Here is a 10,092-nt window from a genome sequence, read left to right as displayed (position 1 = left end):
CCCTCTTCCCTTATAAAGGGGGAGGTCAAAATGGGCCCCTAATTTGGGTCAACAAAAGGAAAGAAAGGGGACCATTAAGGGGGCCCTTATATATTGGGCCCCCTCATTACAATGTAATAGGGGAAATTAAAAATAAAAGAAAGAAGAGAAACAAGGGAGAAGGGCATAAGGGAGGGGGATCCAAAAATGACTAAGGATCCCTCCCCGTGACGATGACAAAGGAAGTATGGGATGTGTCGCAAACACGACGAAAACACATGATGAGACGAGGAAACATAAAATACGAGAAAGAATAATGAATAACAAAATGTGATAAATTGAGCGATTTCACCCGATTTTTGACGACGGTGGCGGGCGGTGTGGATCGACTCACTTATGAAAGCTATTTGTCATCAGTTATCATGTACGCATAGTCCCTCATCCCTTAATGCTCCTTGGAAAATTTAGGATATGTTCAATTATCAAACCCTAATACGTCATCCGAGTTAGTACCTGTGTGTTTAGAAATTAGTGGAGAACTTTTCTATAATAATTCACTACATTGGCCAAGGGTTTCATCACATCATCTTCCTTGAGTTATCTCCTCTTAAGGCAAGGGTGGAGGATCCCATGTTGACCACTCAAATCATCTTCGTGAGCTTCGTGTTGCATTCAAACTAAGACTATTTAGATTCCAAGATTAGAAAGGCCTAAGCCATAGTCAAAGTATAACCATCTGTCCAAAAGACATCTATAGTGTCAATGGTGATGTAATTCGACCTGACTAACAATTTGATATAATACCATTCAAGGATACATACAGATCAATTGAGTGAACTTTTGATGTTAAATATCATCAACTTCCTATCTTTAGTGTCTCCACAATAATGACTATGGGACTAGTCATGTTCATCACATGAATTAGACTGTATAGTGTTATTCTATATGGGTACTTTGATGTCCTTCTCAAGTTTCTTTCAAATATGAATATTTAGAACATACGCTTAAAGGCTACTGATATCCATGTCATGATCTCATCATAATTGATATAAGAATCACACGTGAAATGTAATGAATGCATTGAATCAATGAAAATGGAATGAGATATGGAATGTGGTATTAGCTTGCCAGCCACATATCTTTGCATTAATGTATGTAGAGATTGAATTATCTTGTATTTGGAGATAATTTTTTTTATCATACAATTTGAAATGCAGGTATTAAAGGAAATCGCATTACAATTTAAATAGGAATCAACAAAACTGTAGGTGTTCTTTAACTTTTTATGATGCAGGTTTGACATTTTTATCGCACAATAGATTTTCATTCAGATATAAGATACCTAAAAATTTTGAGATTTTTTTATCAAATCAGTTTGACTGATGAAGAATGTTCATGGATAGGGAAGGTTATCAAAATTATCAAGACTCTATGGATATTGAGTCTTAATATTGGATATGCATACTATAGATTAAATCACATATTATGAAAATGTTTTTCAATAGTTTAGAATTAGGGATGGTGTTTGAAAATAGAGATCAAAGATAGAGATATGAGAAATGAAGATATCAGATTATAGACATATTTTGAGAAATTCAGATTTAGAAATCGGCTTGAAATTGCTGTTAGAATGTGAATCAGAGTTCCACATCTCTGAAAGCAACGGAAGGCATCATTATCAAGAGATACATATTTGAAAAATGCATGTTGGGTGGTGAACAGAATTTTGAATCAATGATGAAGATATGAGCTTTAACGATCTAGAAATGTATTTCAAAAATTTCATTACTCTGCATTGATAATGAAATATCATTCCTATTAGTTGATAAAATCTCCATCACGTGCATTAATTAGCTCATCATTTAGGACAAGTTTGCCTTCCTAAAAACACATTCGATCAAACACTGCTCATATTAAACTCAATTTATCAAATTCTATGGGATCATTCAAGATTAACAACATGCTAAAATGAAGAGAAAATGAAATAGCATTCCTCTGAGTTGATAAAATCTCCATCCCACGCATTACTCAGTTCTTCAATTAATAAGAGTTTGCCTTCCAAGAAGCACATTCAATCAAACATTTCACATATGAAACTAAATTTATCAATTTAAATGGGATCATTCAAGATTAACAACATGCTAAAATCAAGAGAAAATGAAATGACATTCCTCTGAGTTGATAAAAAAAATCTCCATCACATGCATCACTTAGTTCATCAATTATTATGAGTTTGCCTTACTATAAACACAATCAATCAAACGCTGATCATATTAAACTCAATTTCTCAAAATCTACGGGCATCATTCAAGATTAACATCACGCGAACATGAAGAGAAAATGAAATAGTATTCCTCTGAGTTGACAAAAAAATGTCCATCACATGCATTACTTTGCTCATTAATTAATATGTGATTGCCTTTCCCAAAAACGCATTCAATCAAACACTGATAATATTCAACTCAATTTATTAAAAACTATAGGCAATTAATGTATCAAACATTATGCAGAAATAGTATAAAGCTAGTGGGCCGTGTTGTAATTGGGCCTTCCTCTGTTATATTTCCGTCGTTCTCCGCCGGCGATCTCGCACTTGCTCCGAGCTCCGCCGCGCTAATGGCGACGTCCTCCGCCTACCCGCCGCCGCCGCCGTTCTACAGGCTCTACGCCAACTACGAAGAGGAGAAGAACTCCGCTCCGGCGCCCCCTCCCCCGATTGAAGGCCCTTATCAGCTCTTCGGCGCCTCGTACACCGTGCGTCTCTTCTCAATAATTTTCATTCCCATGGTTTTTCGGCATTCTTTCTTCTTTTCTCGCGGATTAGGGTTTTCTTAGTGCCTGTTTATTGATGGTTTTTTTGTGATTACGGTTGATTCAGACGGAGGACGTGCTCCCCAGTTTGGAAGATCAAGGCGTCCGTCAGCTGTACCCCAAAGGACCCAACATCGGTTCGCAAAAAAAAAACTTGATTTCTGGGTTTGATTCTCTGATTGATGATCTGAATTTTGTTTATTGTTGGCGTCTCGGAAATTGTTCACCGAAGATTACAAGAAGGAGTTGAAGGCGTTGAATAGGGAACTGCAGCTGCATTTTCTGGAGCTCGCCGACGTTCTGGTCGATCGGCCCTCGCAGTACGCTCGGAGCGCGGAGGACATCTCCCTCATCTTTAAAAATCTCCATCACCTGCTGAACTCTATTCGCCCACACCAGGTCTGATCTTCATGTCGATCACATTTGCTGAGTAGAATTATTATCATCTTTCTAAGAAGAATCGCTCCCGATCTTAACTCATTTAATAGGCAAGAGCCACGTTGATTCACATTCTGGAGCTCCAGATTCAACGCCGGCGACAGGCCGTCGAAGACATCAAGAGGTAGTATGAACATCCGCGAATTCTGAATTCCGATGACAGATTCGGAAATTTCGACATTTGCACATTATAATTGTTTGATCTTCTTCTTTTCTTTGTAGGAGGAGGGAGGAGGCGCAAAGGCTCCTCCAGGAATCGCTCCAAATCTTGAATGGCCAAAGGGACTCATGAACAGGGGGAGGAAATTTCTTCCTGTGATGTTTTAACTCAAGTTAATTAACGAGAAAGTTCTCTTCTTTGTGAAGAACGCACAAGTTCTTCAGACGGTGAAGATCTGAGGAGAATTGATGAGTAATCAATGAAAAAAGTTATCTTCTTGGTGAAGGCTGCGCAAGTTCAGCAGACAGTGAACATCTGAGCAGAACTGATGAAAAAGGGTTGGCCGAATGCTCATGAAGAGAGAGAGAGAGAGAGAGAGACATACAGAGTTCACAAGGAACAAGCATCTTTCAGTTGGGTACAAGGCAGAGAAAAAAAATACTGTAGAAGAAAGAGGAAGAAGGGTTCGTATCAGGGGTCAGGGAGGAAGTAACGACTGAAGTGGTCAACGCGGAACTTCCACTCGCCCTTGGCAGGGTCAAAGGAGACGAAATGGGCGCCCTGCTCCTCTACCTTGGCACGGAGCATCTCCTCGAAGCGCTGCAGCTTGGCACGGTTGGCGCAGCGGACGTTGAGGAGGGTGACCTCGGCGGGCCGGTTCAGCCCGCTGCCCACCGGCGGCTTGCCCTCGGCGTCGTCGTCGCCGTAGACGACCACCTCGCGGCTGTTGAACTGGACGATGGCCTCCAGGTCCAGCCCCCGCACGTCCGTCTCCCCCTCGAACCGGATGCTGCCGTAACCGTGCCGCCCGATCACAAAGTCTCGCACCCGCCCGCAGAACCCCGGCTGCGCTCTCTCCTTGGCCGCCAGCTCCTCCAGGCTAGGCTCTGTGTAGTACTCCTCCGGGTGCCGCAGCCGAGGCACTGCCGCCACCGTCGCCGCTGCCACTGATGCTGCTCCGCCTGCAATTGGGCCATTGGGTCAACATCATCACGATTAGCCGGAACTTACCAGTATAGTTCAGGGACGCGGACGGGATGATTTTTTCGTCCCAGGACGAAAAAATCGTCCCGTCCGACGGTACGGACGAATTTAAGGACGAAAATTTGTCCAGGGGACCACCGGGCGAGACAGTTTTCGTCCCGTGGGACAAAAAAACTGTCTGTCTGGAGGTCTCGGACGATGGACAGACGGATGTGGATGAAAAACCGCCGGATTCACATCCTGACGGTTGAGATCTCGCCACGTGGCCTCGCTATGACAATTTGCATCAAGGTCCTTGTGTTTTTTCTCGCGTGCAAACTGACGCCGCTCAGAATTAATTGTACATATGTCCATTTGCATTCTCTCTCCTCCATATTTCCCTTAAAATACTTAGAAAAATCTATATTAATATATTAAAAATGTAAAATGGGTTTTCTTCCTGGGACGGGACGGGACAAAAAACCGCCCAAGATTATTGGACAGGACGGTTTTTCGTCCACCGTGACGAAATTCGTCCGCATCTGGGACGATCTGGATCTATACTTACCAGGATATTCATCCTCATGGGAGGAGGAGCCGTTGAAGGCTGGGGCCGATGGCTCCGCAGTGGATTTACCTGGATTAGACAGCTGAACCGTAAGCACAAGGGCGAAAATTTGGGGGGATGGAAGACGAAGAGCAGACCGTTTTCTTGGACGGGGCGACGGGATTCGCCGTTTGAAGCCGGGGACTGCTTCTCGGGGGCAGGCCGCTGAGGCCATTTGTCGATGGGCTGCACCATCAAGGCCCTTGGATTCTCTCTGGGAATGAAAAAGGCGTCCGCCTTTGGGGCGGATGACGTTTCTTCGTCTTCCCTGAAGAAGGGTACCTGCAATTGTTCAAAGTCAGACGTTTTTTTTTCTCTCCCTTTTAACGAGTGATGGGCTGGGCTCAGTAAAGATCTCGCTCACCAAGGGACCGTCGGTCTTTGGATGATACTTTCTTGGGGGCAATTTGATCCTCCGCTGTGTCAGATGCCTGGGAGTCAGCAGCGAGGATATCCTCATGGGAGCCGGCTTTTCAGCCACCTGTTAAGTTCACAAATAGGGAAACAGATGGTTCAAAAAGAGTGTTATTAAAAATAAGAACAAAGATTGATTAGTCAGCAAATGGGCAGCAAGGAGCTAACCGGCATGCTAGAAATTCCATACTGGACGGAAGGAGCAGAGCCTGCACGTCCAATGGACATCTGGGGCACGCTGGGAAGCGTTCCAAATGGGCTTGTAATAGAAGACGGTTGCATTATGACACCTGGCTGAGATGCAGAGCTGCAGAAAAAATAGCCATTTTTGCAGAAAAGAATGTCAACATATGATCCAAGCTAAGATCAACTTAATCAGGAAATATAAAGAAGGTATAAAAATGATGTACTTCCATAAGTGAAAACAAGTATACATTAGGGAAAATCCTCAATTTTGGTTAAAAAAAGTGTAAATTATGAATGGTACCGAAGCTTTTTTTACTTACGATGGAGCAAACATGCCAAGACCGCCGCCAAAGCCACCTGTGTGCCGAAGATGGTACATACAAGAGCAAAACACATTAAGGCATATGACTTAAACAATCCTTAAAAAAAGGGGGAATATATGACATCGCAAGTTGACGTTAGTTACCTGCTTGGGCCTGGCCGAAACCACCGAATGAAAGAGCACCCGCGGTCTGAGCAGGGGCAGATAGCTGGAAAGGGCTCGGCAGAGAAGTCTGCAGAAAGATAAGAATGTTAGATTCAAAATTCAGGATAAAAAATGCAACATTCAGGTAAATAAAACAAACTTACAGACGGCTGAGTAAATCCCATTGGAGTTGATGAAGGAATAAGCGATGACGTGGAGCTGCCGAACAAGCCCCCTCCAAACCCAGTTGAAGGGGTCCCGCCAAAGATACTCGACCCAAAAACTGAGCTTGTCGTTCCAAACCCAGGGCTGGCCTGTCCAAATTGGGATGACGTCTGTCCAAAAGACGGAGAAGACATAAACAGTCCAGAGGGCTGGGTACCCCCAAAAGGTGATGAGCTGCCCCCAAATGCCGACGTTGTAACTCCTGCGGAAGAAGCCCCAAACGGCGAAGAACCACCAAAAGCGGATGTCACTGATCCACCAAAGAGTGAAGACGAACTAGCTCCAAATGCAGGGGTTGAACTGGAGCCAAATGCACCGAATGCAGGGGTTGATGCTGCGCCAAAGGCTGGGGTTGACGCGCCAAAGGCAGGAGTCGGGGCGCCGAAGAGAGATGGGCTGCTGGAAGCTGCCGGGGTGCCAAATGGGCTTGAAGAGGATACACCAAACGGCGAGCTAAACAAAGACGTGGACGAAGCGCCAAACCCAGTAGATCCAAAGGCTGGCGGCTTTTGACCGAAGGGACTGGCGGCAGTGCTCGAAAATGCAGATGTCTGGCCAAACACGCCAGCCGTGGCAAAGGGGCTGGCTGTCGTTGAGGGAAAACTAAACCCCCCTGATGTTTGACTAGAAGCGCCTGGACCTCCTGTGTAGTAGAATTCAACATGTTAAGTTCAAAGTAAACAAAAAAACTTTGTACATGCTTGTGGAAAATTCTGAAATGGACCTTTGTCTCCCCGCTGGTAGTCTTCCCATCGCAGTTCTTCGTGGCTCTTTTCTTTGTAGACAGGCATGGCAGAGATAGATTCTAGCTTTCCCGTAGTCGGCCCACCAGTGCCGCCATCAGTCTCGGGGGTGGAGGCATACGACGCAGCCCTACTCCCCCCTTGCTGGCTTCCAAATGAAGGCTGTCCAAATCCCGGGCTTCCAAATGTTGGCGTTGCAGTCTGGGACCCTGGAGCACCATCAAAACAACGGGTAAACCAAAATAAGGAAAAAAAAAATTATGAAAAATTTAAAATAGCGAGAGTCATACTATACCAAATGGAGAGGAAGAACTCTGCGCCCCAAAGGGAGATGTTGCACCAAATGCAGATGCGGTCTGTCCGAAAGCAGGGGCTGTGTTGAAACCAAAACTAGGAGTACTAGACGCTCCAAAAGCAGGGGTGCTAGATGAACCAAAAATTGAGCTGGAGGTAGCTCCAAAGGCAGGTGTAGAACCAAAGGCAGGGGTACTTGAAGATCCGAATGCGGTGCCCGTGCTACCAAAGAATGACGAGCTTGTTGAGCCAAAGGCAGGCGTCGTTGAAGCGCCAAAAGCTGGGGTGCTGGAGGCCCCAAAGGATAAGCCTGGTGTAGCTCCAAAAGAAGGCGCGGTGGTGGAGCCGAATGCCGGAGTGCTAGTTGAGCCAAATGCAGGTTGACTGGCGCCAAAAGTTGAGGTGGAACCAAAGAGACTGCCCCCAAAAGCTGGCTGTGACTGCTGTGGTGTGCTCCCGAATCCGCCAAAGGTTGGTTTCGCTCCAAAAATGGAGGAGCCTAAACGAGAGAGCGTGATGTCATTTACAGGGAAAAAACAGACAGAAAGCAGAAATAATGAAGAAGATAATCGTTAAAGACCCGTTGGATCAAGTCATTAATGTGTGTAACAAAGGGCCAAGCACTATAATCATGATCCAGAAGCTCTGAATTCCAAGATTTTTGCGGAAAATCAAGGGCCAGATATATGCTTAGGTTGAGATGATTCTGCGACATTGATGTTGAATTCAAGAAACCGATCGCCACCATATCAATAAAATTTAATACCAAATTTGCCGCTGAACCCACCAAAACAGACAAACCCATAGCGGTTCTTTAAAGACAAAAATCTCAGGTGTTGCCGGGAAAATATCTTTGTGTTGGGTTAAAAGGAAGAGTACTTAGAAACTACTAATGAACAGGAACTTATCGCACAAAGCGTCCTGTTACATTAGCCAAATATGGGTTGATCAAATTAGACGGGGACACAAACACCAAAGAAAATCGAGAGAGAAGTTGAACCACACTTTTGAGAGTGGCACAAGCATTAATTCTGACAAATAATATTCCTGGAGACGAGACTTTAGAATTTCAAACTTGTTAAAATAACAATATTCTGATGGATACACTTAGTACCCAAGAAAGTCACGCTACACTCTAACCAAAAGTACAACGAAAAATTTGTACTAAATCGTTGCACAAAGAGAAAACATAATATCAATCAGCAACTTTTAAAGTAGACGTAAAATTTGAAAACTACTCTTAGTTAAGGAAGAGTATCGCACAGAAAAATCCAAACTTACAAATAAGTCCAAAAAATTCCAGAAAGCCGGGAAGTCATTCATAAGTTTATTATTGTTGCTAGCTACCCTTTTTCTATGCTGCTTCACAATGTTAAAGAAACAAGAACGACCGGAAATTCTAAAACTAGCATTCATTTTAGAATTATCGTGCACCAATCGACGATCCAGGGGTATAGTTTCCTAGTAAGATCTCAGGGAGTAAAATCTAGAAGTTTTAACACTTTGCAGGAGCAAAAAGCTAGTGAAATGTTGAAGCTTTTAGCGTTTCCCAAAAGATAGAAGCTAACTTAATAACAGTATTAAACTCAGATTCATGCGCTAAAATAATAATAAGCGCAAATGATAAAACACTATGCAAAAGCACAAATTGTAAATCTACTACTGCAGGGACTAAAGATTTAGTGAATTCTTACCTCCAAAGGCAGAGGAAGATGCACCGAACGCAGGGGTGGAAGAGACGCCAAAAGCCGGCGTCGACAAAGCTCCAAACGCCGGCGTCGACGACGCGCCGAAAGCCGGCGTCGACGATGCTCCGAAAGCCGGCGAAGACAGCGGAGACGACGGTTGCCCAAAGACACCAGTAGACGTGCCACCAAAAATGGAACCCCCAGAAGGCGATCCAAACGATCCGAGACTCCCAAAAGGTCTGGGACTGAAAGGATTGCTCGTGGCGTTGCTTGTTTGCCCGAATATCGACGATTGCCCAAACGGGCTGCTGGAGGATTGGCCGAAAGCTGTAAGAAAACACCCAGAACGTGATCAATCGATTCATTCGCTCAGGTCAAGAGGGTAGAAGAAAACCCAAATCTTAAAAAAATTCGACATGAGCCCAAGAAGACAGGGCAACGATGAAAGGAACCATATTTCAGTGAAATCGAACAGAAAAATCGGGTTTGCTCAAAGCTCCGAGCTTCATATGAGTAACGGACGCGTGATTCAGACCAATACTCGTCGGATTGAAGGGCTTAATCGAATCGGGAAAAAAAAACGCAAATCAGAGTGAGGAGAAAGCTAGGTCGAGAAGCAGAACGTACGATTGGAGGAGCCGAACATAGCGGCGCCTGGTCTTTCCCTGGTAGATTTCCTCGGTTCCTGCGTGTAGATTTCCCCCGAGGGGAAGAAGAAGAGGGCGGGAAGAAGACCAGCTGCAGCAACCAAGCGAGAAGAGAGAACGACAAAGGGAGAGAGAAGAGAGAGAGAGAGAGAGAAATACGCGCTGTCTTGAGGAAGAGGACGATACGTGGCCCCACGTTCTAAAAGGCATATGATAATGGGCCTTGGCATAGTGGATCTTGTGAAGGTCAAAGCCCAATAATTTGCCCATTGAACAAAGTTGTAGTGCTCATTGTCTATGTTCATTTAATCATTGTCAAGGGGTTTAATTCTGAACATAATATCACTTGATCATCTAAATAATCAAATTTAATGGAATAACTAGAAGAAACTTCACATGGGTTTGGGGGTAGAGGATGGATGACAGTAGGGTGTTACTATCTATATCTGATATTTGGTATCTGGTAATTGG

At 44.3% G+C, this 10,092-nt stretch overlaps 2 protein-coding genes across 2 annotated transcripts; one reads left to right on the top strand and one right to left on the bottom strand.

Annotated features, from left to right (window-relative positions):
• Window positions 1–2,537: 2,537 nt before the first annotated feature.
• LOC144715457 (mediator of RNA polymerase II transcription subunit 7a-like) lies at window positions 2,538–3,673 on the top strand. Its single transcript, XM_078590378.1, has 5 exons — window positions 2,538–2,733; window positions 2,858–2,927; window positions 3,023–3,189; window positions 3,279–3,352; window positions 3,451–3,673. The coding sequence occupies exons 1-5, from the start codon at window positions 2,596–2,598 to the stop codon at window positions 3,518–3,520; spliced, it is 519 nt and encodes a 172-aa protein (XP_078446504.1). The 5' UTR covers window positions 2,538–2,595; the 3' UTR covers window positions 3,521–3,673.
• Window positions 3,674–3,760: 87 nt separating this feature from the next.
• LOC144715456 (Nucleoporin autopeptidase) lies at window positions 3,761–9,786 on the bottom strand. Its single transcript, XM_078590377.1, has 12 exons — window positions 9,602–9,786; window positions 8,981–9,301; window positions 7,288–7,785; window positions 6,974–7,201; window positions 6,189–6,892; window positions 6,025–6,112; window positions 5,879–5,915; window positions 5,541–5,679; window positions 5,323–5,439; window positions 5,057–5,240; window positions 4,920–4,988; window positions 3,761–4,350 (listed from the first exon to the last, which is right to left on the bottom strand). The coding sequence occupies exons 1-12, from the start codon at window positions 9,618–9,620 to the stop codon at window positions 3,860–3,862; spliced, it is 2,895 nt and encodes a 964-aa protein (XP_078446503.1). The 5' UTR covers window positions 9,621–9,786; the 3' UTR covers window positions 3,761–3,859.
• Window positions 9,787–10,092: the final 306 nt, after the last annotated feature.

The sequence above is a fragment of the Wolffia australiana genome, chromosome 19 (assembly GCF_029677425.1).
Source record: "Wolffia australiana isolate 7733 chromosome 19, ASM2967742v1".
Classification (NCBI taxonomy): domain Eukaryota; kingdom Viridiplantae; phylum Streptophyta; class Magnoliopsida; order Alismatales; family Araceae; genus Wolffia; species Wolffia australiana.
The sequence above is the reverse complement of the archived record's forward strand: the minus strand, read 5'-3'. Positions and strand labels throughout refer to the sequence as shown.